At 35.1% G+C, this 26111-nt stretch overlaps 1 protein-coding gene across 1 annotated transcript; it reads left to right on the forward strand.

Moving 5' to 3' along the window:
- Positions 1-22804: 22804 nt before the first annotated feature.
- LOC139895917 (serine carboxypeptidase-like 27) lies at positions 22805-25409 on the forward strand. Its single transcript, XM_071878464.1, has 8 exons — positions 22805-23366; positions 23452-23547; positions 23788-23880; positions 23962-24047; positions 24133-24387; positions 24475-24698; positions 24778-24883; positions 24973-25409. Exons 1-8 carry the CDS (start codon positions 23006-23008, stop codon positions 25114-25116), a joined length of 1365 nt encoding a protein of 454 aa, XP_071734565.1. The 5' UTR covers positions 22805-23005; the 3' UTR covers positions 25117-25409.
- The last annotated feature ends 702 nt before the right edge of the window (positions 25410-26111 follow it).

Here is a 26111-nt window from a genome sequence, read left to right on the forward strand (position 1 = left end):
CATCATTCCGGGACACCCTTCGGATATGATATAAATTTCGAAGTACTAAAGCATCCGGTACTTTGGATGGGGTTTGTTAGGCCCAATAGATCTATCTTTAGGATTCGCGTCAATTAGGGTGTCTGTTCCCTAATTCTTAGATTACCAGACTTAATAAAAAGGGGCATATTCGATTTCGATAATTCAACCATAGAATGTAGTTTCACGTACTTGTGTCTATTTTGTAAATCATTTATAAAACCTGCATGTATTCTCATCCCAAAAATATTAGATTTTAAAAGTGGGACTATAACTCACTTTCACAGATTTTTACTTCGTCGGGAAGTAAGACTTGGCCACTGGTTGATTCACGAACCTATAACAATATATACATATATATCAAAGTATGTTTAAAATATATTTACAACACTTTTAATATATTTTGATGTTTTAAGTTTATTAAGTCAGCTGTCATCGTTAGTAACCTACAACTAGTTGTCCACAGTTAGATGTACAGAAATAAATCGATAAATATTATCTTGAATCAATCCACGACCCAGTGTATACGTATCTCAGTATTGATCACAATTCAAACTATATATATTTTGGAATCAACCTCAACCCTGTATAGCTAACTCCAACATTCACATATAGAGTGTCTATGGTTGTTCCGAAATATATATAGATGTGTCGACATGATAGGTCAAAACATTGTATACGTGTCTATGGTATCTCAAGATTACATAATATACAATACAAGTTGATTAAGTTATGGTTGGAATAGATTTGTTACCAATTTTCACGTAGCTAAAATGAGAAAAATTATCCAATCTTGTTTTACCCATAACTTCTTCATTTTAAATCCGTTTTGAGTGAATCAAATTGCTATGGTTTCATATTGAACTCTATTTCATGAATCTAAACAGAAAAGTATAGGTTTATAGTCGGAAAAATAAGTTACAAGTCATTTTTGTAAAGGTAGTCATTTCAGTCGAAAGAACGACGTCTAGATGACCATTTTAGAAAACATACTTCCACTTTGAGTTTAACCATAATTTTTGGATATAGTTTCATGTTCATAATAAAAATCATTTTTTCAGAATAAAAACTTTTAAATCAAAGTTTATCATAGTTTTTAATTAACTAACCCAAAACAGCCCGCGGTGTTACTACGACGGCGTAAATCCGGTTTTACGGTGTTTTTCGTGTTTCCAGATTTTAAATCATTAAGTTAGCATATCATATAGATACAGAACATGTGTTTAGTTGATTTTAAAGTCAAGTTAGAAGGATTAACTTTTGTTTGCGAACAAGTTTAGAATTAACTAAACTATGTTCTAGTGATTACGAGTTTAAACCTTCGAATAAGATAGTTTTATATATATGAATCGAATGATGTTATGAACATCATTACTACCTCAAGTTTAGTAGGTAAACCTACTGGAAGTGACAATAAATGATCTAGCTTCAAAGGATCTTGGATGGCTTGAAAGTTCTTGAAGTAGGATCATGACACAAAAACAAGTTCAAGTAAGATTTTTACTCGAATTAAGATAGTTTATAGTTATAGAAATTGAATCAAAGTTTGAATATGAATATTACCTTGAATAAGAAAGATAACCTACTGTATATAAAAAAGGTTTCTTGATCTTAGATGATTACTTGGACTGGATTAGAAAGCTTGGAAGTAAATTAGTAAACTTGAAGGGATTTTTGAAGTGTTCTTGAAGTGTTCTTCCTATGATGATTATAGCTTGATTCTTGAAGTGATTTTTGATGAAGATGATGATTAAATACTGGAAAAGTACGTTCATAATAGTGTGGGTGTGTTGAGAGAGAATTAGAAAGAGAATTGGAAGTGAAATGGAGTGAATGATGAGTGGTAATTGGTGAGTGGTGAGTGGGGTTAAAAGGAGTTCTAGTTAGTTGACTAGCTCATGGTAGAAGTTAAAATTGATTAGTCATACATGACATAATCAAGAGTGGAATCCCATGCTAGTTCCTATTGGTATATACCCATAGTAAGTACGTTTTGAAGCTGTGTATAATACGGGTAAAAATACGACTAGAATTCTTGAAGAAAGAAAAGAATGGGAAAGTAACTGTAACCATTTTCGTTAACTATGAGTGTTTTGATATATGTCATGAAGTCTTCCAAAAGTATTTTAATACATCTAAATACACTACATGTATATACATTTTAACTGAGTCGTTAAGTCATCGTTAGTCATTACATGTAAGTGTTGTTTTGAAACCTTTAAGTTAACGATCTCAATTAATGTTGTTAACCCATTATTTATTATATCTAATGAGATGTTAAATTATTATATTATCATGATATTATGATATATTAATATATCTTAATATGATATATATACATTTAAATGTCGTTACAACGATAATCGTTACATATATGTCTCGTTTCGAAATCCTTAAGTTAGTAGTCTTGTTTATATGTATATAACTCATTGTTAATATACTTATGGAGATACTTACTTATCATAATCTCATGTTAACCATATGTATATCCATATATATATCGTCATGTCGTTTTTACAAGTTTTTACGTTCGTAAATCGCCGGCCAACTTGGGTGGTCAATTGTCTATATGAAACATATTTCAATTAATCAAGTCTTAACAAGTTTGATTGCTTAACATGTTGGAAACATTTAATCATGTAAATATCAATCTCAATTAATATATATAAACATGGAAAAGTTCGGGTCACTACACCATGCGCATTGCTTTCGGGACATCAGCCGGCTTTGAAGAGGTGACATTTCCCTTAATGGTCTTAGGAAGTCCCCACAAGTACCTTTCCATTCGCTTAAACTCCGGGGTAACCATCGTGGGGCACATTAGAGCTAATTCCAGATACCTACGGTTGTAACCATCAAGATCGTTTCCCACAACCTTCAACTGCCAAAACTCGGCCTCCATTTTCTGTATCTCTGTCCTGAGGCAATACTCTTCAATCATGGCCCCTTTAAATCCTTCCCACGGAGTGGCATAAGCCTCGTCAATACCCTTGGCCTGAGCAAGTGTGTTCCACCAGGTTAGTGCGCCGTCCGACAGCGTACATGAGGCATACTTTGTTTTGTTCATCTCTGAGCAGTTGCTTACACAGAACACAGATTCTAATTTCTCAAACAACCTAGTGAGACTAACTGGCCCCTCAGTACCACTAAAGTTGTGGGGCTTGCAGCTTTGGAATTCCTTATAAGTACACCTATTACGAATGGGCTGGTTAACTGGTGGGGCTTGGGGGTTCATTTCCGCTAAAGCTGCGGCTACTCGTTCAGTGATCATTTCTTCGATCTGTGCTGCTGTGGGCATTAATCTTCCATTGGCCATTAATGTTCTAAACAAAAATTTTGACTCAAGTAAAAATCCAGTATTCAATAAATAATAATATAGTATATGGCAACCAACATGAAATCAACACAACACATGTTAATTAAGTAATGCAACTAGAGACAGATATCACAAAATCATCATACATTAACGTAAATGGAACACCGTACAAAGATTAAATAACACTAAGTTCCATTCATTAATAAAAAGTTGCATACATTCGCATAAGATTCGTACAATACATAAGTAAAACATGAAACTACAACGAGATTACATAAAGAAATCTAATACAAATTCCCTATGGTGACGGTGGGTAAAGGATGTCCATTATGTGGGACACCTGGTCCTCGAGCTCAGTTACCCTAGCACGGAGGATATCTACCTCCCTCGTTTAGTTCCTCGACAGAGGGAGAGGCTGATAGAGCAGGTGGTGCTAATGGTGCAGGTGGTGCTAATGGTGCAGGTGGTGCTGGTGAAGCTGGTGGTGCAGACGGTCCGGCACCAGAAGTAGATGCTGCGTAACGGGGAGCCTTACGTATGAATAGATCAGCAGGATACGGCACAAGCCGCTTAAGGGCGGTAACTCTAACCTTCAGTCCACGTGCGTTAACGAGCACCTACCTCCGTTAACCCCCAGAATAACAGTACTATCGAAACGATACCGCTTCTTCGGCGGGGTGGAGGGTGGCTGCACGGGTGCCTCCTCAGGGTCCTCGTTGGAATCATCGTCGTAGGAATCGTCGGATGTTGAGTCGTCGGATGATGAGTCATCGGAATCATCGGAAGGTGGGTGTGCTCGGCCAGTAGTCATCAGTCGGTATCTGCCGGGTGGAATCGGCATAACACGTCCATCAGAAAGGCGTCTAGCCCAATGATTATGCTCATTACGGAACAAAAAGTCCCCATATTCCCCAGGAATCACAGCACCACTGGAATGGTGCTGTGGCTCCGAGGGTCCTGGGATGAGTGGAGCTGGAATCTCCGGTGGATCCTCATGTCCGTCTGAGATGATCACTGGGTCGGGTGTGTGGCTACTGGCTCCAGAGGGCGAAGCGCCAGAGTCGCTGGAGGGTAAAGAGGACGGGATCTGTGAATCAGCAACAATGGAGGGCGATGTGGCGGATGAGTCTGAGTCGCTCTCCAAAATGATAACGGGCGGGACATCCGACATCTGAACAAGGAAAAATAACTTTTTCCATGTCAGTAAGTCATAAAGCAAGCACGTATTAGGCAAGGTAACTACGACAGTCTAGATCATCTATAGCGGTAAGTAGCATGGCAATAACGACAAGTATCATGCAATTGAAAGCAGGTAATAGCATGCAGTTGTGAAAGCAAGTAACAGTATACAGCTTATAGCAGTAAAAGTAAACAGCAGCATGCAGCAAGTTTCGCAGAAACAAGTAAACTAGCAAGTTGTAGATTAGTCCTATTAGTGAATCCTACTCAGTCTGGTCTAGACTCAATAATGCAACCTAATTCCCTACAACCAATGCTCTGATACCAAATGTGATGCCCCGTACAAAACCATCGTATACGGATCATCAACAACATGATCATTAGAAGGTCAAACACTATATGCGGTTTTGAAATAAATTGCATTCATAAGAAAAGATGATGTCTTAACCAACATCAAATGTTTAACAACCGATAGTATGCTTCTATGAATAGAAGCAATTAATAATAGTACGTGACCCATATGTCGTTACAAATTCATTGTTTCAAAAGTAACATAGTTTGAATGCAAAGTAAATGTTCATGCGAAGACATCTCTAATAAGCGCAGCGGGAGTCTACAAAGCATGGCAACTACAGCGGAAGCAATCAAACCTTAACCACCTGAGAAAAACATGCTTAAAAACGTCAACACAAAGGTTGGTGAGCTATAGTTTAAGTATAACAGTAATGTAAGGTAGGCCACGAGATTTCAGTGTTTCAAAACAGTATGAAAAGTATATGTATAACCATGGGCACTTGGTAACAAACTTAACGTAAATAACACTCCCTAAAAGTACACTTGGCGAGTGTGTAAGTTTACGAAGTATTAAACACCCATTAAATGCTAGCGCTACTAGCCCGAGTGGGGATGTCAAACCCTATGGATCCATATCTAAGATTCGCGTTCACCGGTTCAAAGACCAATGACTAAACGTTACCGAGCTAAGGGGAAAGTTTATGCCGTTGTATAACCCACACATATATAAAGTTTAAGTACTCGTTCCTAGTATGTAAAACGTAAAATGTGCATGTATTCTCAATTCCCAAAATAGTTAAAGTAAAAAGGGATGCTATAACTCACAGTGGAAAGTAGTAAAAGTCGATACGCGGGAATAGTAAGCAAGTGGTTGGTCCGAAAGGTCCTCAACCTAAGTCAAAAGTTACTAAGTCAGTAAATCATTCCCGAAGGTTTAAAAGTATGTAAATTAGGTCTTAATTATCATCATCATTCATCATCAAACAAAAAGTGTAAAGTAAGTTTTATTCAAGAATAGAGTTTAAAATAAAGGCTGACTTCGTTCAGTCGCCACGACCTCTACACAAACTAAAATGAGGTGATACCAGTGGCCGTGGCTCCGTATATGAGTCCCCTAGAGGTTGACCAATTTCCAGAACCAAACTCATATTCGTTTGACCGTGGCGATGGTTTAAGTGCGAGTAGGTCAGAAATTTCAGCACAACGTTAAAAGGGTGTAGTGACTTTCGGGAGGCCATAGATCCTAAACCGTAGCTCGGATTAAGACGAGGTGAAATGTCCCGTTCTTATTGATTAAAAACGTTCCATATTAATTGATTTCGTTGCGAGGTTTTGACCTCTATATGAGACGTTTTTCAAAGACTGCATTCATTTTTAAACAAACCATAACCTTTATTTCATCAATAAAGGTTTAAAAAGCTTTACGTAGATTATCAAATAATGATAATCTAAAATATCCTGTTTACACACGACCATTAAATAATGGTTTACAATACAAATATGTTACAACAAAATAAGTTTCTTGAATGCAGTTTTACACAATATCATACAAGCATGGACTCCAAATCTTGTCCTTATTTAAGTATGCGACAGCGGAAGCTCTTAATAATCACCTGAGAATAAACATGCTTAAAACGTCAACAAAAATGTTGGTGAGTTATAGGTTTAACCTATATATATCAAATCGTAACAATAGACCACAAGATTTCATATTTCAATACACATCCCATACATAGAGATAAAAATCATTCATATGGAGAACACCTGGTAACCGACAATAACAAGATGCATATATAAGAATATCCCCATCATTCCGGGACACCCTTCGGATATGATATAAATTTTGAAGTACTAAAGCATCCGGTACTTTGGATGGGGTTTGTTAGGCCCAATAGATCTATCTTTAGGATTCGCGTCAATTAGGGTGTCTGTTCCCTAATTCTTAGATTACCAGACTTAATAAAAAGGGGCATATTCGATTTCGATAATTCAACCATAGAATGTAGTTTCACGTACTTGTGTCTATTTTGTAAATCATTTATAAAACCTGCATGTATTCTCATCCCAAAAATATTAGATTTTAAAAGTGGGACTATAACTCACTTTCACAGATTTTTACTTCGTCGGGAAGTAAGACTTGGCCACTGGTTGATTCACGAACCTATAACAATATATACATATATATCAAAGTATGTTCAAAATATATTTACAACACTTTTAATATATTTTGATGTTTTAAGTTTATTAAGTCAGCTGTCCTCGTTAGTAACCTACAACTAGTTGTCCACAGTTAGATGTACAGAAATAAATCGATAAATATTATCTTGAATCAATCCACGATCCAGTGTATACGTATCTCAGTATTGATCACAACTCAAACTATATATATTTTGGAATCAACCTCAACCCTGTATAGCTAACTCCAACATTCACATATAGAGTGTCTATGGTTGTTCCGAAATATATATAGATGTGTCGACATGATAGGTCGAAACATTGTATACGTGTCTATGGTATCTCAAGATTACATAATATATAATACAAGTTGATTAAGTTATGGTTGGAATAGATTTGTTACCAATTTTCACGTAGCTAAAATTGAGAAAAATTATCCAATCTTGTTTTACCCATAACTTCTTCATTTTAAATCCGTTTTGGGTGAATCAAATTGCTATGGTTTCATATTGAACTCTATTTTATGAATCTAAACAAAAAAAGTATAGGTTTCTAGTCGGAAAAATAAGTTACAAGTCGTTTTTGTAAAGGTAGTCATTTCAGTCGAAAGAACGACGTCTAGATGACCATTTTAGAAAACATACTTCCACTTTGAGTTTAACCATAATTTTTGGATATAGTTTCATGTTCATAATAAAAATCATTTTCTCAGAATAACAAATTTTAAATCAAAGTTTATCATAGTTTTTAATTAACTAACCCAAAACAGCCCGCGGTGTTACTACGACGGCGTAAATCCGGTTTTACGGTGTTTTTCGTGTTTCCAGGTTTTAAATCATTAAGTTAGCATATCATATAGATATAGAACATGTGTTTAGTTGATTTTAAAAGTCAAGTTAGAAGGATTAACTTTTGTTTGCGAACAAGTTTAGAATTAACTAAACTATGTTCTAGTGATTACAAGTTTAAACCTTCGAATAAGATAGCTTTATATGTATGAATCGAATGATGTTATAAACATCATTACTACCTTAAGTTCCTTGGATGAACCTACTGGAAAAGAGAAAAATGGATCTAGCTTCAATGGATCCTTGGATGGCTCAAAGTTCTTGAAGCAAAATCATGACACGAAAACAAGTTCAAGTAAGATCATCACTTGAAATAAGATTGTTATAGTTATAGAAATTGAACCAAAGTTTGAATATGATTATTACCTTGTATTAGAATGATAACCTACTGTAAGAAACAAAGATTTCTTGAGGTTGGATGATCACCTTACAAGATTGGAAGTGAGCTAGCAAACTTGAAAGTATTCTTGATTTTATGAAACTAGAACTTTTGGAATTTATGAAGAACACTTAGAACTTGAAGATAGAACTTGAGAGAGTTCAATTAGATGAAGAAAATTGAAGAATGAAAGTGTTTGTAGGTGTTTTTGGTCGTTGGTGTATGGATTAGATATAAAGGATATGTAATTTTGTTTTCATGTAAATAAGTCATGAATGATTACTCATATTTTTGTAATCTTATGAGATATTTCATGCTAGTTGCCAAATGATGGTTCCCACATGTGTTAGGTGACTCACATGGGCTGCTAAGAGCTGATCATTGGAGTGTATATACCAATAGTACATACATCTAAAAGCTGTGTATTGTACGAGTACGAATACGGGTGCATACGAGTAGAATTGTTGATGAAACTGAACGAGAATGTAATTGTAAGCATTTTTGTTAAGTAGAAGTATTTTGATAAGTGTATTGAAGTCTTTCAAAAGTGTATAAATACATATTAAAACACTACATGTATATACATTTTAACTGAGTCGTTAAGTCATCGTTAGTCGTTACATGTAAGTGTTGTTTTGAAACCTTTAGGTTAACGATCTTGTTAAATGTTGTTAACCCAATGTTTATAATAACAAAAGAGATTTTAAATTATTATATTATCATGATATTATGATGTACGAATATCTCTTAATATGATATATATACATTAAATGTCGTTACAACGATAAACGTTACATATATGTCTCGTTTCAAAATCATTAAGTTAGTAGTCTTGTTTTTACATATGTAGTTCATTGTTAATATAATTAATGATATGTTTACTTATCATAATATCATGTTAACTATATATATAACCATATATATGTCATCATATAGTTTTTTTACAAGTTTTAACGTTCGTGAATCACCGGTCAACTTGGGTGGTCAATTGTCTATATGAAACCTATTTCAATTAATCAAGTCTTAACAAGTTTGATTGCTTAACATGTTGGAAACATTTAATCATGTAAACATCAATCTCAATTAATATATATAAACATGGAAAAGTTCGGGTCACTACAGTACCTACCCGTTAAATAAATTTCGTCCCGAAATTTTAAGCTGTTGAAGGTGTTGACGAATCTTCTGGAAATAGATGCGGGTATTTCTTCTTCATCTGATCTTCACGCTCCCAGGTAAACTCGGGTCCTCTACGAGTATTCCATCGAACCTTAACAATTGGTATCTTGTTTTGCTTAAGTCTTTTAACCTCACGATCCATTATTTCGACGGGTTCTTCGATGAATTGGAGTTTTTCGTTGATTTGGATTTCATCTAACGGAATAGTGAGATCTTCTTTAGCAAAACATTTCTTCAAATTCGAGACGTGGAAAGTGTTATGTACAGCCGCGAGTTGTTGAGGTAACTCAAGTCGGTAAGCTACTGGTCCGACACGATCAATAATCTTGAATGGTCCAATATACCTTGGATTTAATTTCCCTCGTTTACCAAATCGAACAACGCCTTTCCAAGGTGAAACTTTAAGCATGACCATCTCTCCAATTTCAAATTCTATATCTTTTCTTTTAATGTCAGCGTAGCTCTTTTGTCGACTTTGGGCGGTTTTCAACCGTTGTTGAATTTGGATGATCTTCTCGGTAGTTTCTTGTATAATCTCCGGACCTGTAATCTGTCTATCCCCCACTTCACTCCAACAAATCGGAGACCTGCACTTTCTACCATAAAGTGCTTCAAACGGCGCCATCTCAATGCTTGAATGGTAGCTGTTGTTGTAGGAAAATTCTGCTAACGGTAGATGTCGATCCCAACTGTTTCCGAAATCAATAACACATGCTCGTAGCATGTCTTCAAGCGTTTGTATCGTCCTTTCGCTCTGCCCATCAGTTTGTGGATGATAGGCAGTACTCATGTCTAGACGAGTTCCTAATGCTTGCTGTAATGTCTGCCAGAATCTTGAAATAAATCTGCCATCCCTATCAGAGATAATAGAGATTGGTATTCCATGTCTGGAGACGACTTCCTTCAAATACAGTCGTGCTAACTTCTCCATCTTGTCATCTTCTCTTATTGGTAGGAAGTGTGCTGATTTGGTGAGACGATCAACTATTACCCAAATAGTATCAAAACCACTTGCAGTCCTTGGCAATTTAGTGATGAAATCCATGGTAATGTTTTCCCATTTCCATTCCGGGATTTCGGGTTGTTGAAGTAGACCTGATGGTTTCTGATGCTCAGCTTTGACCTTAGAACACGTCAAACATTCTCCTACGTATTTAGCAACATCGGCTTTCATACCCGGCCACCAAAAATGTTTCTTGAGATCCTTGTACATCTTCCCCGTTCCAGGATGTATTGAGTATCTGGTTTTATGAGCTTCTCTAAGTACCATTTCTCTCATATCTCTAAATTTTGGTACCCAAATCCTTTCAGCCCTATACCGGGTTCCGTCTTCCTGAATATTAAGATGCTTCTCCGATCCTTTGGGTATTTCATCCTTTAAATTTCCCTCTTTTAAAACTCCTTGTTGCGCCTCCTTTATTTGAGTAGTAAGGTTATTATGAATCATTATATTCATAGATTTTACTCGAATGGGTTCTCTGTCCTTCCTGCTCAAGGCATCGGCTACCACATTTGCCTTCCCCGGGTGGTAACGAATCTCAAAGTCGTAATCATTCAATAATTCAATCCACCTACGCTGCCTCATATTCAGTTGTTTCTGATTAAATATGTGTTGAAGACTTTTGTGGTCGGTATATATAATACTTTTGACCCCATATAAGTAGTGCCTCCAAGTCTTTAATGCAAAAACAACCGCGCCTAATTCCAAATCATGCGTCGTATAATTTTGTTCGTGAATTTTCAATTGTCTAGACGCATAAGCAATCACCTTCGTTCGTTGCATTAATACACAACCGAGACCTTGCTTTGATGCGTCACAATAAATCACAAAATCATCATTCCCTTCAGGCAATGACAATATAGGTGCCGTAGTTAGCTTTTTCTTCAATAACTGAAACGCTTTCTCTTGTTCATCATTCCATTCAAATTTCTTCCCTTTATGCGTTAATGCAGTCAAGGGTTTTGCTATTCTGGAAAAGTCTTGGATGAACCTTCTGTAGTAACCTGCTAGTCCTAAAAATTGGCGTATGTGTTTCGGAGTTTTCGGGGTTTCCCACTTTTCAACAGTTTCTATCTTTGCCGGATCCACCTTAATACCTTCTTTGTTCACTATGTGACCGAGGAATTGAACTTCTTCCAACCAAAATGCACACTTTGAAAACTTACCGTACAATTCTTCCTTCCTCAATACTTCTAACACTTTTCTCAAATGTTCACCGTGTTCTTGGTCATTCTTTGAGTAAATAAGTATGTCATCAATGAAAACAATGACAAACTTGTCAAGGTATGGTCCACACACTCGGTTCATAAGGTCCATGAACACAGCTGGTGCATTAGTTAAACCAAACGGCATGACCATAAACTCGTAATGACCGTAACGTGTTCTGAAAGCAGTCTTTGGAATATCATCTTCTTTCACCCGCATTTGATGATACCCGGAACGTAAGTCAATCTTTGAATAAACAGACGAGCCTTGTAGTTGATCAAATAAGTCGTCGATTCTCGGTAGTGGGTAGCGGTTCTTGATGGTAAGTTTGTTCAACTCTCGGTAGTCGATACACAACCTGAATGTACCATCTTTCTTCTTGACAAACAAAACAGGAGCTCCCCACGGTGATGTGCTTGGTCGAATGAAACCACGCTCTAAAAGTTCTTGTAATTGGCTTTGCAGTTCTTTCATCTCGCTGGGTGCGAGTCTGTAAGGAGCACGAGCTATTGGTGCAGCTCCTGGTACAAGATCTATTTGAAATTCAACGGATCGATGTGGGGGTAATCCCGGTAATTCTTTCGAAAATACATCGGGAAATTCTTTTGCAATGGGAACATCATTGATGCTCTTTTCTTCAGTTTGTACTTTCTCGACGTGTGCTAGAACAGCATAGCAACCTTTTCTTATTAGTTTTTGTGCCTTCAAATTACTAATAAGATGTAGCTTCGTGTTGCCCTTTTCTCCGTACACCATTAAGGGTTTTCCTTTTTCTCGTATAATGCAAATTGCATTTTTGTAACAAACGATCTCTGCTTTCACTTCTTTCAACCAGTCCATACCGATTATCACATCAAAACTCCCTAACTCTACTGGTATCAAATCAATCTTAAATGTTTCGCTAACCAGTTTAATTTCTCGATTCCGACATATATTATCTGCTGAAATTAATTTACCATTTGCTAATTCGAGTAAAAATTTACTATCCAAAGGCGTCAATGGACAACTTAATTTAGCACAAAAATCTCTACTCATATAGCTTCTATCCGCACCCGAATCAAATAAAACGTAAGCAGATTTATTGTCAATAAGAAACGTACCCGTAACAAGCTCCGGGTCTTCCTGTGCCTCTGCCACATTAATATTGAAAACTCTTCCGCGTCCTTGTCCATTCGTGTTCTCCTGGTTCGGGCAATTTCTAATAATGTGGCCCGGTTTTCCACATTTATAACAAACTACATTGGCATAACTTGCTCCGACACTACTTGCCCCGCCATTACTCGTTCCGACACCATTTGTTCCTTTCGTTCTGTTAACCCCTGGTCCGTAGACATCACACTTCGCTGCGCTATGACCATTTCTTTTACACTTGTTGCAAAATTTGGTGCAGAACCCCGAGTGATACTTTTCACACCTTTGGCATAGCGGCTTCTGATTGTTGTTGTTGTTGCGGTTATTATTGTTGTTAAGATGATTGTTGTGGTTGCTGTTGTTGTTGTTGTTGTTGGGCCGTTTGTTGTAGTTGCGATTGATGTTGCGATTGTTAGGATAGTTGTTGCGATTATTGTTATAATTGCTGTTGTTGTTGTATTGGTGATTCTTATCACCGTTTTCCTCCCACTTTCTTTTGACTTGCTTCACATTGGCCTCTTCAGCAGTCTGTTCTTTAATTCTTTCTTCAATCTGGTTCACTAGTTTGTGAGCCATTCTACATGCCTGTTGTATGGAGGCGGGCTCGTGTGAACTTATATCTTCTTGGATTCTTTCCGGTAATCCTTTCACAAACGCGTCGATCTTCTCTTCCTCATCTTCGAATGCTCCCGGACACAATAGGCACAATTCTGTGAATCGTCTTTCGTACGTGGTAATATCAAATCCTTGGGTTCGTAACCCTCTAAGTTCTGTCTTGAGCTTATTGACCTCGGTTCTGGGACGGTACTTCTCGTTCATCAAGTGCTTGAATGCTGACCACGGTAGTGCGTACGCATCATCTTGTCCCACTTGCTCTAGATAGGTATTCCACCATGTTAACGCAGAACCTGTGAAGGTATGCGTAGCGTACTTCACTTTGTCCTCTTCAGTACACTTACTTATGGCAAACACCGATTCAACCTTCTCGGTCCACCGTTTCAATCCGATCGGTCCTTCGGTTCCATCAAATTCCAAAGGTTTGCAGGCAGTGAATTCTTTGTAGGTGCATCCTACACGATTTCCTGTACTGCTAGATCCAAGGTTATTGTTGGTATGTAGCGCAGCCTGTACTGCGGCTATGTTTGAAGCTAGAAAAGTACGGAATTCCTCTTCATTCATATTCACGGTGTGTCGAGTAGTCGGTGCCATTTCCTTCAAAATAGTTAAATGGAACAAGTTAATCATACAGAATATTAAGAGTAGTTAATAGTATTTCGTAGCATAATATGAACTCATTTATAAAAGCTTTTTCTTCATATTAGCGTTTTATAAGTTTAAATTCGGGTAGTACCTACCCGTTAAGTTCATACTTAGTAGCTAATATACAATTCAACTACTACAATTCTATATGAAAAACTGATTATAATAATATTTCGCGTTCAAACTTTTATACAATATTTTACAAACTTACAATACCGCTTATTTTACATAAAGCATGAAATAAAGCACACAATAACTTTGATACAAGATAGTTGTGAAGACAATTCTAGCTAGTACACAAGTCGTTCAGCAAAGGCAATAAATACACGTAATTCATACGTCCAGAAACAAGTCATGCATTCTGGTTTTACTAGGACTACTTCCCATCCTTGGTCTTGTGCAACATAACCGTTATGGCCGTTGATAAGACAGCGTGTTGTAACGTCATCAAAGGGACGAGGGTTACGTAATGTCCAACAGTCCCGTAATAATCTAAAAACCTCATTTCTTACCCCAATTACCGACTCCGTCACTTGTGGAAACGTTTTGTTTAATAGTTGTAGCCCGATGTTCTTGTTCTCACTTTGGTGAGAAGCGAACATTACTAATCCGTAAGCATAACATGCTTCTTTATGTTGCATGTTAGCCGCTTTTTCTAAATCACGAAGTCCAATATTCGGATATATTGAGTCAAAATAATTTCTTAACCCGTTGCGTAAAATAGCATTTGGGTTCCCCGCAATATATGCGTCAAAGTAAACACATCGTAACTTATGGGTTTCCCAATGTGATATCCCCCATCTTTCAAACGAAAGTCTCTTATAAACCAAGACATTCTTGGAACGTTCTTCGAATGTCTTACAAACTGATCTCGCCTTAAATAGTTGTGCCGAAGAATTCTGACCGACTCTAGACAAGATTTCATCAATCATGTCTCCGGGTAGGTCTCTTAAAATATTGGGTTGTCTATCCATTTTGCGTTTTTATACTGTAAAATAGACAAGAGTTAGATTCATAAAAAAAAAAAATACTTATTAATACAAGCAATTTTTACATATATCATAAAGCATAAGCACACTATATTACATATATTACACCACATGAATACAACTATCTTATTCCGACTCGCTTGTTTCTTCTTCTTCGGTTTTGGTTCGTTTTGCCAAGTTTCTAGGGATATATGATTTTCCCCTAATACGAGCCGTTGTTATCCACATTGGTTTAGAAAAACCTGGTGGTTTAGAGGTTCCCGGGTCATTGTTACAACTTAAGGACTTCGGGGGTTGACGATACATATAAAGTTCATCGGGGTTGGAATTAGATTTCTCTATTTTTATGCCCTTTCCCTTATTATTTTCTTTTGCCTTTTTAAATTCAGTTGGGGTAATTTCTATAACATCATCGGAATTCTCGTCGGAATCCGATTCATCGGAGAATTGGTAATCCTCCCAATATTTTGCTTCCTTGGCGGAAACACCATTGACCATAATTAACCTTGGTCGGTTGGTTGAGGATTTTCTTTTACTTAACCGTTTTATTATTTCCCCCACCGGTTCTATTTCTTCATCCGGTTCCTCCTCTTCCGGTTCTGATTCTTCTTCCGGTTCCGACTCTTCTTCCGGTTCCTCTTCGGGAACTTGTGAATCAGTCCACGAATCATTCCAATTTACATTTGACTCTTCATTATTATTAGGTGAGTCAATGGGACTTGTTCTAGAGGTAGACATCTATCACATAATATCAAACACGTTAAGAGATTAATATATCACATAATATTCACATGTTAAAAATATATAGTTTCCAACAAAATTTGTTAAGCAATCATTTTTCAAGTAAACACGGTCGAAGTCCAGACTCACTAATGCATCCTAAAAAACTCGATAAGACACACTAATGTAAAATTCTGGTTCTCTAAGACCAACGCTCGGATACCAACTGAAATGTCCCGTTCTTATTGATTAAAAACGTTCCATATTAATTGATTTCGTTGCGAGGTTTTGACCTCTATATGAGACGTTTTTCAAAGACTGCATTCATTTTTAAACAAACCATAACCTTTATTTCATCAATAAAGGTTTAAAAAGCTTTACGTAGATTATCAAATAATGATAATCTAAAATATCCTGTTTACACACGACCATTAAATAATGGTTTACAATACAAATATGTTACAACAAAATAAGTTTCTTGAATGCAGTTTTACACAATATCATACAAGCATGGACTCCAAATCTTGTCCTTATTTAAGTATGCGACAGCGGAAGCTCTTAATAATCACCTGAGAATAAACATGCTTAAAACGTCAACAAAAATGTTGGTGAGTTATAGGTTTAACCTATATATATCAAATCGTAACAATAGACCACAAGATTTCATATTTCAATACACATCCCATACATAGAGATAAAAATCATTCATATGGTGAACACCTGGTAACCGACAATAACAAGATGCATATATAAGAATATCCCCATCATTCCGGGACACCCTTCGGATATGATATAAATTTCGAAGTACTAAAGCATCCGGTACTTTGGATGGGGTTTGTTAGGCCCAATAGATCTATCTTTAGGATTCGCGTCAATTAGGGTGTCTGTTCCCTAATTCTTAGATTACCAGACTTAATAAAAAGGGGCATATTCGATTTCGATAATTCAACCATAGAATGTAGTTTCACGTACTTGTGTCTATTTTGTAAATCATTTATAAAACCTGCATGTATTCTCATCCCAAAAATATTAGATTTTAAAAGTGGGACTATAACTCACTTTCACAGATTTTTACTTCGTCGGGAAGTAAGACTTGGCCACTGGTTGATTCACGAACCTATAACAATATATACATATATATCAAAGTATGTTCAAAATATATTTACAACACTTTTAATATATTTTGATGTTTTAAGTTTATTAAGTCAGCTGTCCTCGTTAGTAACCTACAACTAGTTGTCCACAGTTAGATGTACAGAAATAAATCGATAAATATTATCTTGAATCAATCCACGATCCAGTGTATACGTATCTCAGTATTGATCACAACTCAAACTATATATATTTTGGAATCAACCTCAACCCTGTATAGCTAACTCCAACATTCACATATAGAGTGTCTATGGTTGTTCCGAAATATATATAGATGTGTCGACATGATAGGTCGAAACATTGTATACGTGTCTATGGTATCTCAAGATTACATAATATATAATACAAGTTGATTAAGTTATGGTTGGAATAGATTTGTTACCAATTTTCACGTAGCTAAAATTGAGAAAAATTATCCAATCTTGTTTTACCCATAACTTCTTCATTTTAAATCCGTTTTGGGTGAATCAAATTGCTATGGTTTCATATTGAACTCTATTTTATGAATCTAAACAAAAAAAGTATAGGTTTCTAGTCGGAAAAATAAGTTACAAGTCGTTTTTGTAAAGGTAGTCATTTCAGTCGAAAGAACGACGTCTAGATGACCATTTTAGAAAACATACTTCCACTTTGAGTTTAACCATAATTTTTGGATATAGTTTCATGTTCATAATAAAAATCATTTTCTCAGAATAACAAATTTTAAATCAAAGTTTATCATAGTTTTTAATTAACTAACCCAAAACAGCCCGCGGTGTTACTACGACGGCGTAAATCCGGTTTTACGGTGTTTTTCGTGTTTCCAGGTTTTAAATCATTAAGTTAGCATATCATATAGATATAGAACATGTGTTTAGTTGATTTTAAAAGTCAAGTTAGAAGGATTAACTTTTGTTTGCGAACAAGTTTAGAATTAACTAAACTATGTTCTAGTGATTACAAGTTTAAACCTTCGAATAAGATAGCTTTATATGTATGAATCGAATGATGTTATAAACATCATTACTACCTTAAGTTCCTTGGATGAACCTACTGGAAAAGAGAAAAATGGATCTAGCTTCAATGGATCCTTGGATGGCTCAAAGTTCTTGAAGCAAAATCATGACACGAAAACAAGTTCAAGTAAGATCATCACTTGAAATAAGATTGTTATAGTTATAGAAATTGAACCAAAGTTTGAATATGATTATTACCTTGTATTAGAATGATAACCTACTGTAAGAAACAAAGATTTCTTGAGGTTGGATGATCACCTTACAAGATTGGAAGTGAGCTAGCAAACTTGAAAGTATTCTTGATTTTATGAAACTAGAACTTTTGGAATTTATGAAGAACACTTAGAACTTGAAGATAGAACTTGAGAGAGTTCAATTAGATGAAGAAAATTGAAGAATGAAAGTGTTTGTAGGTGTTTTTGGTCGTTGGTGTATGGATTAGATATAAAGGATATGTAATTTTGTTTTCATGTAAATAAGTCATGAATGATTACTCATATTTTTGTAATCTTATGAGATATTTCATGCTAGTTGCCAAATGATGGTTCCCACATGTGTTAGGTGACTCACATGGGCTGCTAAGAGCTGATCATTGGAGTGTATATACCAATAGTACATACATCTAAAAGCTGTGTATTGTACGAGTACGAATACGGGTGCATACGAGTAGAATTGTTGATGAAACTGAACGAGAATGTAATTGTAAGCATTTTTGTTAAGTAGAAGTATTTTGATAAGTGTATTGAAGTCTTTCAAAAGTGTATAAATACATATTAAAACACTACATGTATATACATTTTAACTGAGTCGTTAAGTCATCGTTAGTCGTTACATGTAAGTGTTGTTTTGAAACCTTTAGGTTAACGATCTTGTTAAATGTTGTTAACCCAATGTTTATAATAACAAAAGAGATTTTAAATTATTATATTATCATGATATTATGATGTACGAATATCTCTTAATATGATATATATACATTAAATGTCGTTACAACGATAAACGTTACATATATGTCTCGTTTCAAAATCATTAAGTTAGTAGTCTTGTTTTTACATATGTAGTTCATTGTTAATATAATTAATGATATGTTTACTTATCATAATATCATGTTAACTATATATATAACCATATATATGTCATCATATAGTTTTTTTACAAGTTTTAACGTTCGTGAATCACCGGTCAACTTGGGTGGTCAATTGTCTATATGAAACCTATTTCAATTAATCAAGTCTTAACAAGTTTGATTGCTTAACATGTTGGAAACATTTAATCATGTAAACATCAATCTCAATTAATATATATAAACATGGAAAAGTTCGGGTCACTACACGAGGTCTAAACGGAAAATCATATACTAAAACTGAACTAACTGAAAATCAAATTTCCAGTAGCCCAGGTGGTTTGATCAGACTCAGAAAACAGTAAGAAAGGTGTTTCGGTAGGTTCTTGGTGTTTGATGCTCATCACGGTTCTCATCCTTGATGCGTATAGCTTCAAGTGTACAACTCGTTGATGGGTTTGCATCATCTTTACCAAGTTTTGACCATCATAACACTAGTGTAAGTCTAAGATATGTAGCACAACTCAATTAAGGGTTGTAAGTAGTTTGATGAACCAAAGTTACATCAAGATCTTAGATCCGACACATACATGAGTTCTAATAGTAATATTAAGCTACAAAATTGAAAGTAAACTAAATAAACAAGATCTTAAGTTGTAGAACTTAGATCTTAGCTAGATCTTAAAGATCCTAGACTAGAAAGTCTAGATCTAGCGTTCTTAAGTTAGATAAAAAGTTATAGAACTTGGATCTTCACTTTAATGAAACCATAAGTTATGAAACTTAGATTTTCAACTAGTAAAATGTATATAAGCTTATAAGCTCTTGTTTACAACAAATTTAGAAGACCATAAGCTATAGAAACTTAGATCCAACACAAGTGTATGAAGTTATAACTAGAAAGTTATACTTCCATGTTCTTGAACTTATAAAGTTAACTTTTAGTTTCAAGAAATATGAGATCAAGATTAACTAGTAATACTTGACCAAATTAACAACATCACAACTTTAAAGTACTTACAAAAGAAAGAATTAAACTAAAGTACAAGTATTATGTTCATTTTTGTTTCATACTTAGGAAGATTCAAATCAAAGTTTGGATCTTAGAATTTAAGTCTACAAAACATGAATTCAAGTATGATTATGAAACTTATGAACTTTAAATCTTGAAAATATTTAAATGTAGAACCATAAACTAACAAGTTTAGGTTCTTGTTCTTGGTTCTTCATCATTCAAAAGATTGAAGAAAGCAAGATTCATGGAGATGCAAACTAGGAAGTTTGATCTTTAACAACAACAAACAATAATCAAGTAACAAAACAAGTAAGAGTAAATTGATGATGATGATGTATATTTTCGGTTTTAAGGAAGAAAAAAGAAAGAAACTAAAGCCTTGTTACTTACAAGTTAGAGAGAAAAAAGAGAGCAAATGAAAGTGTGAGTTTGAAGTGTGTGTAAAAGTGAAAGAGTACTAGCAAATAAGTAACCAAAAAAAAATCTTGAACTCCCTCCCCACCAAGGATGGCCGACGGTTTTGGTAGCAAAAGAGGAAGGGTCAAAAGCCAACTTTCATACATGGGAAGATGGTGTGAGCTAGAAGTAGTAATAAAGTTAAATGGTATGGGAAAGAGGTGTAAGTATACATGTAACAAGTCTTTACATATCACTAATTAATCTTGCTTTTCCTTAATGAAATACTTGCATAATAATGGGCTAATTAGTCCATTAAGAAAGTAGGGTGGGCTTCCAAGTCCATTAACACAAGCCCAAGTCCAAGTAAGCAATAAATTAAATAAAAGGCCCAAGCAATTAACCACTAACATTAGTTAATTAAAAATGATTAATAATAATTAACCATGAACGTAAATAATATTCCAAATATTATTCGTGAAAAGTACGTGTGTCACAAAGACAAGTCGGGCCATGAAAAGTTAAATACGGTAACAAGTAACACGTATAAGAACACGTTTATTAAAACACAAGCATTAATAATAAATTGTTAATAATTAAACGTTGAAAAATCCAGGATCGTTACATCTTGCACTTACATTTCCATATATTTACTGATATCATTCAAATACTACTATAATCTATTTAGTGTGATTCTAGCAAGAGTGGTTGTAAACTTAGTTGTGAGTTTACTTGTAAACTATCTTCTTAAAGAGATCTAGAAGATAGTTGAGGTTTCACTTAGTTGGAGTATCATGATCTTATGGTAAGAGCATTTGGTGATTGTGAATTCTTTAAAGGGACGTAAGGGTTCATAAGTTGCGTCTTATCAAGGAGCTAGTGTTGTATCCGGACACTCCACCGAGTTTGGTGCATCGTAGTGAAACTAACTCTCAATTCGTTAGAATTGAGGAGTGGATTAAGGAAGATTAGTTAACATCTTTCCGAACCACTACAAATCTCTGTGTTTGTTCTCTTATGCTTTATCTTTGCATTTACTTTACTTGTGAACAAACAAATCAAATCACACTACAGTTATCTCAAGTTCTAAATCGAAAAACTTTGTAAAAATCGACTAAGTAACTATTCACCCCCTCTAGTTAGTTACACATCCATATCCATATCCGTTGGATGTAAAGTCTTTTCTAAAAATATTCTATGTAAGACACACATATGAATTTAATACTACTTACATAGTTATATCTTCACGATCTATATTTCAATAACATTTTAATAGTTTATAGTGTTCAAAATAAGGATATGTAAATATATATGCATATATCCAAGTAAATATGTATATATTTATTTGTATATATGTATTTCGGGTGCTATATAAATTTATCTATGGATGATAAATTGTCATTCATAGTTGATCCAATAATTTTTCACACCATCCGTATAAATATTCACTTAATCACTTAATCGTATATGGCAATTTAATCAGGTCCAATTATCTTTCGACTAATAATTACCATATACGATATTAGCAAGACTACTCTTATTCATGACACATGTGTTCACAATCACACTATGCCACATCAGCAACGACTCAACACTTCTTTCCTATCACTAACACATCATTTTACACTAGTACCATGACATATACTTTTACTATCAAATTGACGCGCACAAATTAACTAATTAATCAATACAATATACCACTTTTAATGTATAATCTACAAACAAATAAAGCAACAACACCGCCTTAAAAAATGCTACGCAACGACTTGAACTACTATGGTGATGGCAACAACGATGAAACGGAGCTTCCTAGTATCAGTGTCTTCGATCGAAACAACGCTATTGATATTGGTAGTCTAAGGGTCATAAATGGTCTTTGCAAATGTCATCATTCTTCTTTCTTAGATTACAATATTTATCAAGAGAATTTTAAATAATTTTTAATCTATCTTCCTGCAAATCAGATCCATAATAAAGTGGACAACCTTTTCCTACAATTGTTTATCTTTCTGTATGCCGGTTCAACATTGTCAGCTCACTCAGCCATGTGCGCCTATTAACTGTTTGGTCAAATGCCCCAAAGAAAGTTCACCCTAGTATGCTGGTACACTTTTACGTCACCAGTTATATTTTCAACAAAAAATATAAATAAAAATTCATATAATTCCAAGGTTCCAACGAATAAAAACAATGTTAATTAATATACTTTTTTGTTATATATAACAGAATTTCATGTTAATGTCAACCTCTCTCTCTCTCAAATGTCAATGTCTCTTCTTCTATAGTATCTATACATCTGTAAATCACAACCATTCATTCATTGGATTCACCTTTCAACTATTGAACTTAGTTGCCTTGTTTGATTAATTCTTATCATATTCTCCCATAATAATTTGTTTGTGGGTCATTTTAGCTTCACTTTGTAATCATCACTTGTCTCATCTGTTTAACAATCCCTTGCTAAACATATCGTCATTAAAGTTATAAGTGTTTATTTTTGTCTTTATTTTGTTTTATCGTCATTAAATATATATTATATTTGTTTATAAGTTTAGAGTTTATCTATAATTCCGATAATTCCTAAAATATAGGAACTCTTATTGTATTCAATCTATGTATCTGTAACATATATATAATCGATTAATGCAATACCCACAAAACGTGTGTCGTATCAATATCTCATACGATTGATGGGTAATTCAGTATTGTTGTTTGCAATTTTGCTCTCATGGGTTGTAATTGGAAGTTGTAACTATTTGTTAGATCAAGAAAAAGATAAGATTTTGAAGCTTCCTGGGCAACCACCAAATGTTGATTTTAATCAGTATTCGGGTTATGTTACTGTGAATCAACAATCTGGGAGATCATTGTTTTATTGGTTGACTGAGGCACCTGCAAATCGTGACCCAAAGTCCAGACCACTTTTGTTATGGCTCAATGGTGGTCCTGGTTGTTCATCTGTGGCTTATGGTGCTGCTGAAGAAATTGGTCCGTTACATATAAATTCTGATGGGAAAACTCTTTACAGTAACCCTTATTCTTGGAACAAATGTATGTAATTTTATAATTTATACATCCATTTAATTTTTTTATTGAATGTGTAATTAATTAATATTGGTTATATTTAATTTGGCAGTGGCAAATTTGCTGTTTCTTGAATCACCAGCAGGAGTTGGCTTCTCATATTCAAACACAACATCAGATTTGTATACCTTTGGTGATGCTAAAACTGGTAAGGCCCTCATAATAATAATAATATTCACTAAAAGTTTCTTCTTTTTTGAATTACTGGTAATTATTTTAATGTGTTGGCACTTTTCAAGATAAAAATTTGCTGTAAATTACATAAAGTTGTGATCTTTTTTCTTAATTTTTATTTCTTTGGCTGTTTGTTACATAAAGCTGTAATCTTTTAGCTTAAATTTTTGACTTCTTTGACTGTTTTTGGAACTTGGGTATTTTCGATTTGTAGCTGAAGATTCATATGCGTTTCTACTCGGCTGGTTCGAAAGGTTCCCTCAATACAAACACCGCGATTTTTACATTGCCGGAGAAAGCTATGCAGGTGACGATTCACACCAGCAAATCTTGTTACTTAATGTCTCGTTTGTTGAATGATCTAATGTGTCTTTATCAATCTAATCAGGTCATTATATTCCCCAATTGTCTCAAATCATCTACGAAAAAAACAAAGGGGTCAAGAATCCAGTAATTAACTTCAAGGGTTTCATGGTAAAACTAATTTAAATTCTCTCTAACAATAATTTACCATCATTCATTTATATTTATAATGTCCAACTTTTAATCTCTGTTGTAGGTGGGAAATGCTGTTACTGATGATTATAATGATTATGTTGGCACATTTGAGTATTGGTGGACACATGGTTTGATTTCGGATTCAACTTATAAATATCTTCAAGCATCATGTGAAGGATTTTCATCTGAGCATCCACCCGTTGAGTGCAGTCGGGCTCTAAATGCTGCTGAAACCGAATGGGGTAATATTGACCCGTATAGTATATACACAAAGCCTTGTAATTACTCTTCATTACTAAAATCTAGAGGACGTTACGTAAGTTAATTCATATTCAACTTTCCGCATAAATATATCATACTATGAACTTTACTAATAATAGCTTTACAATTTATAATCCAACAGCCATGGAGGCGTGGAGCTTATGATCCGTGCACAGAGCAATACGCAACCAAGTACTTCAATCGTCCCAAAGTTCAAAAGGCGTTTCATGCCAACATCACCAAGCTTTCGTATCCATGGAAAACGTGCAGTGATATCGTTGGCGAGTATTGGGCAGACTCCCCACTATCAATGCTTCCTATCTACAAGGAACTCATAGCTGCCGGTTTAAGGATATGGGTATTTAGGTACAGTTTTGTTTTATGTATATTCGTTACATTGTTGGCTATATATGTTAATAAACGCATTTGTGTTTTTGTTATCTAGTGGTGATACAGATTCGGTTGTTCCCCTCACAGCAACAAGATACTCAATTGATGCATTAAATCTTAAGACGGTTGCCAATTGGTATCCGTGGTATGATAATGGAAAGGTAATGAGTTAGCATTACGTATTTTCTGTTAAAGTTTTTCGTACTAATGATCGTCTGAATATTCAAATATATTCTATTTTTTGGGTTAGGTTGCGGGGTGGAGTCAAATCTACGAAGGACTGTCATTAGTGACAGTAACGGGTGCAGGACATGAAGTGCCATTGCATAGGCCTCGACAAGCTTTTATACTTTTAAGGTCATTTTTGGAGAACAAACCAATGCAAAGAAGCTAAAGATCTCCATTTAGGTTCGATTTGATTGTTGGTTGCATAATAAGCGAACGCGTATACAAGATTGTTTCGTGGGGCTATGCAGAAAGGAAAGATATAAATAAGGATATGCATATACCCCTTCTTCATTATTGCTTCCAAATGATTTTTATTTGTTTTAAGTTTCCTGGTTAGTTCATTGTTAGAATCTTATCACCATGTGTCAGTTGTGTCTAACTGAACTACTGAAGAAAACATGGTTTACTGATGATTCCTTTATACTATACAGTAATTCTAAATTTTTAGTTGTCTCATAATATATATACAGCTTTTATTTGTGGTTTTATATGTAACTGAAGATTGTTATTGCTCTTGGCCAACTTCTTTTGTTTTGAGATGTTCAATTTTCATATTTTTGAAGGTTTATTGGAGTATTACTTCTTTTGTTTGTAACTTGTAAATGAGCCCCGCGTTTCGCACAACGGTAGGTATGAACGGACACCAAGAGAGAACATAATATTAAAGAAAACAATGGGTATGAATAATAGCTCGAAATATTTAGCGTTTTTGAAAAGCGTCCATTTTGCGTATAGGTAGTTGCGTTGTGTTTGTAAAATTATTTCGAGTTAAACTGTGGTTTCGGAAAAATTTAACATGTGGCGAGCGAGAATATGTGGTCCGTTGAAGATTTGGGTGTAACAGACTCGTCCCACATCGGTGGGAGAGGAAAACAAAGCACTCCTTATAAGGGTGTGGATACCTCTTCTGGTATGACGCGTTTTGAGGGTGTTTACCCGAGAAGCAAATCCGTGAGGTAGAAGTGCGATCCGGGGTTGTACTCGTGCGCGGGTAGCCCGTCGGTGATCGGCTTGTGTCCAAAGCGGACAATATCATACTACGGGCTGATGGTGATGTTACTTATGGTATCAGAGCTGGGGCCAGCATACCTCTTCTGGTATAACGCGTTTTGAGGGTGTTTACCCGAGAAGCAAATCCGTGAGGTAGAAGTGCGATCCGGG

The sequence above is a fragment of the Rutidosis leptorrhynchoides genome, chromosome 3, assembly GCF_046630445.1.
Source record: "Rutidosis leptorrhynchoides isolate AG116_Rl617_1_P2 chromosome 3, CSIRO_AGI_Rlap_v1, whole genome shotgun sequence".
Taxonomy (NCBI): Eukaryota; Viridiplantae; Streptophyta; class Magnoliopsida; order Asterales; family Asteraceae; genus Rutidosis; species Rutidosis leptorrhynchoides.

Coding starts and splice junctions, on each gene's coding strand:
- LOC139895917 (XM_071878464.1), top strand. CDS start 23,006: ATGGGTAATTCAGTATTGTTGTTTGCAATTTTGCTCTCATGGGTTGTA. Junction 23,367..23,451: donor CCCTTATTCTTGGAACAAAT/GTATGTAATTTT, acceptor TTAATTTGGCAG/TGGCAAATTTGCTGTTTCTT. Junction 24,388..24,474: donor TAAAATCTAGAGGACGTTAC/GTAAGTTAATTC, acceptor ATAATCCAACAG/CCATGGAGGCGTGGAGCTTA.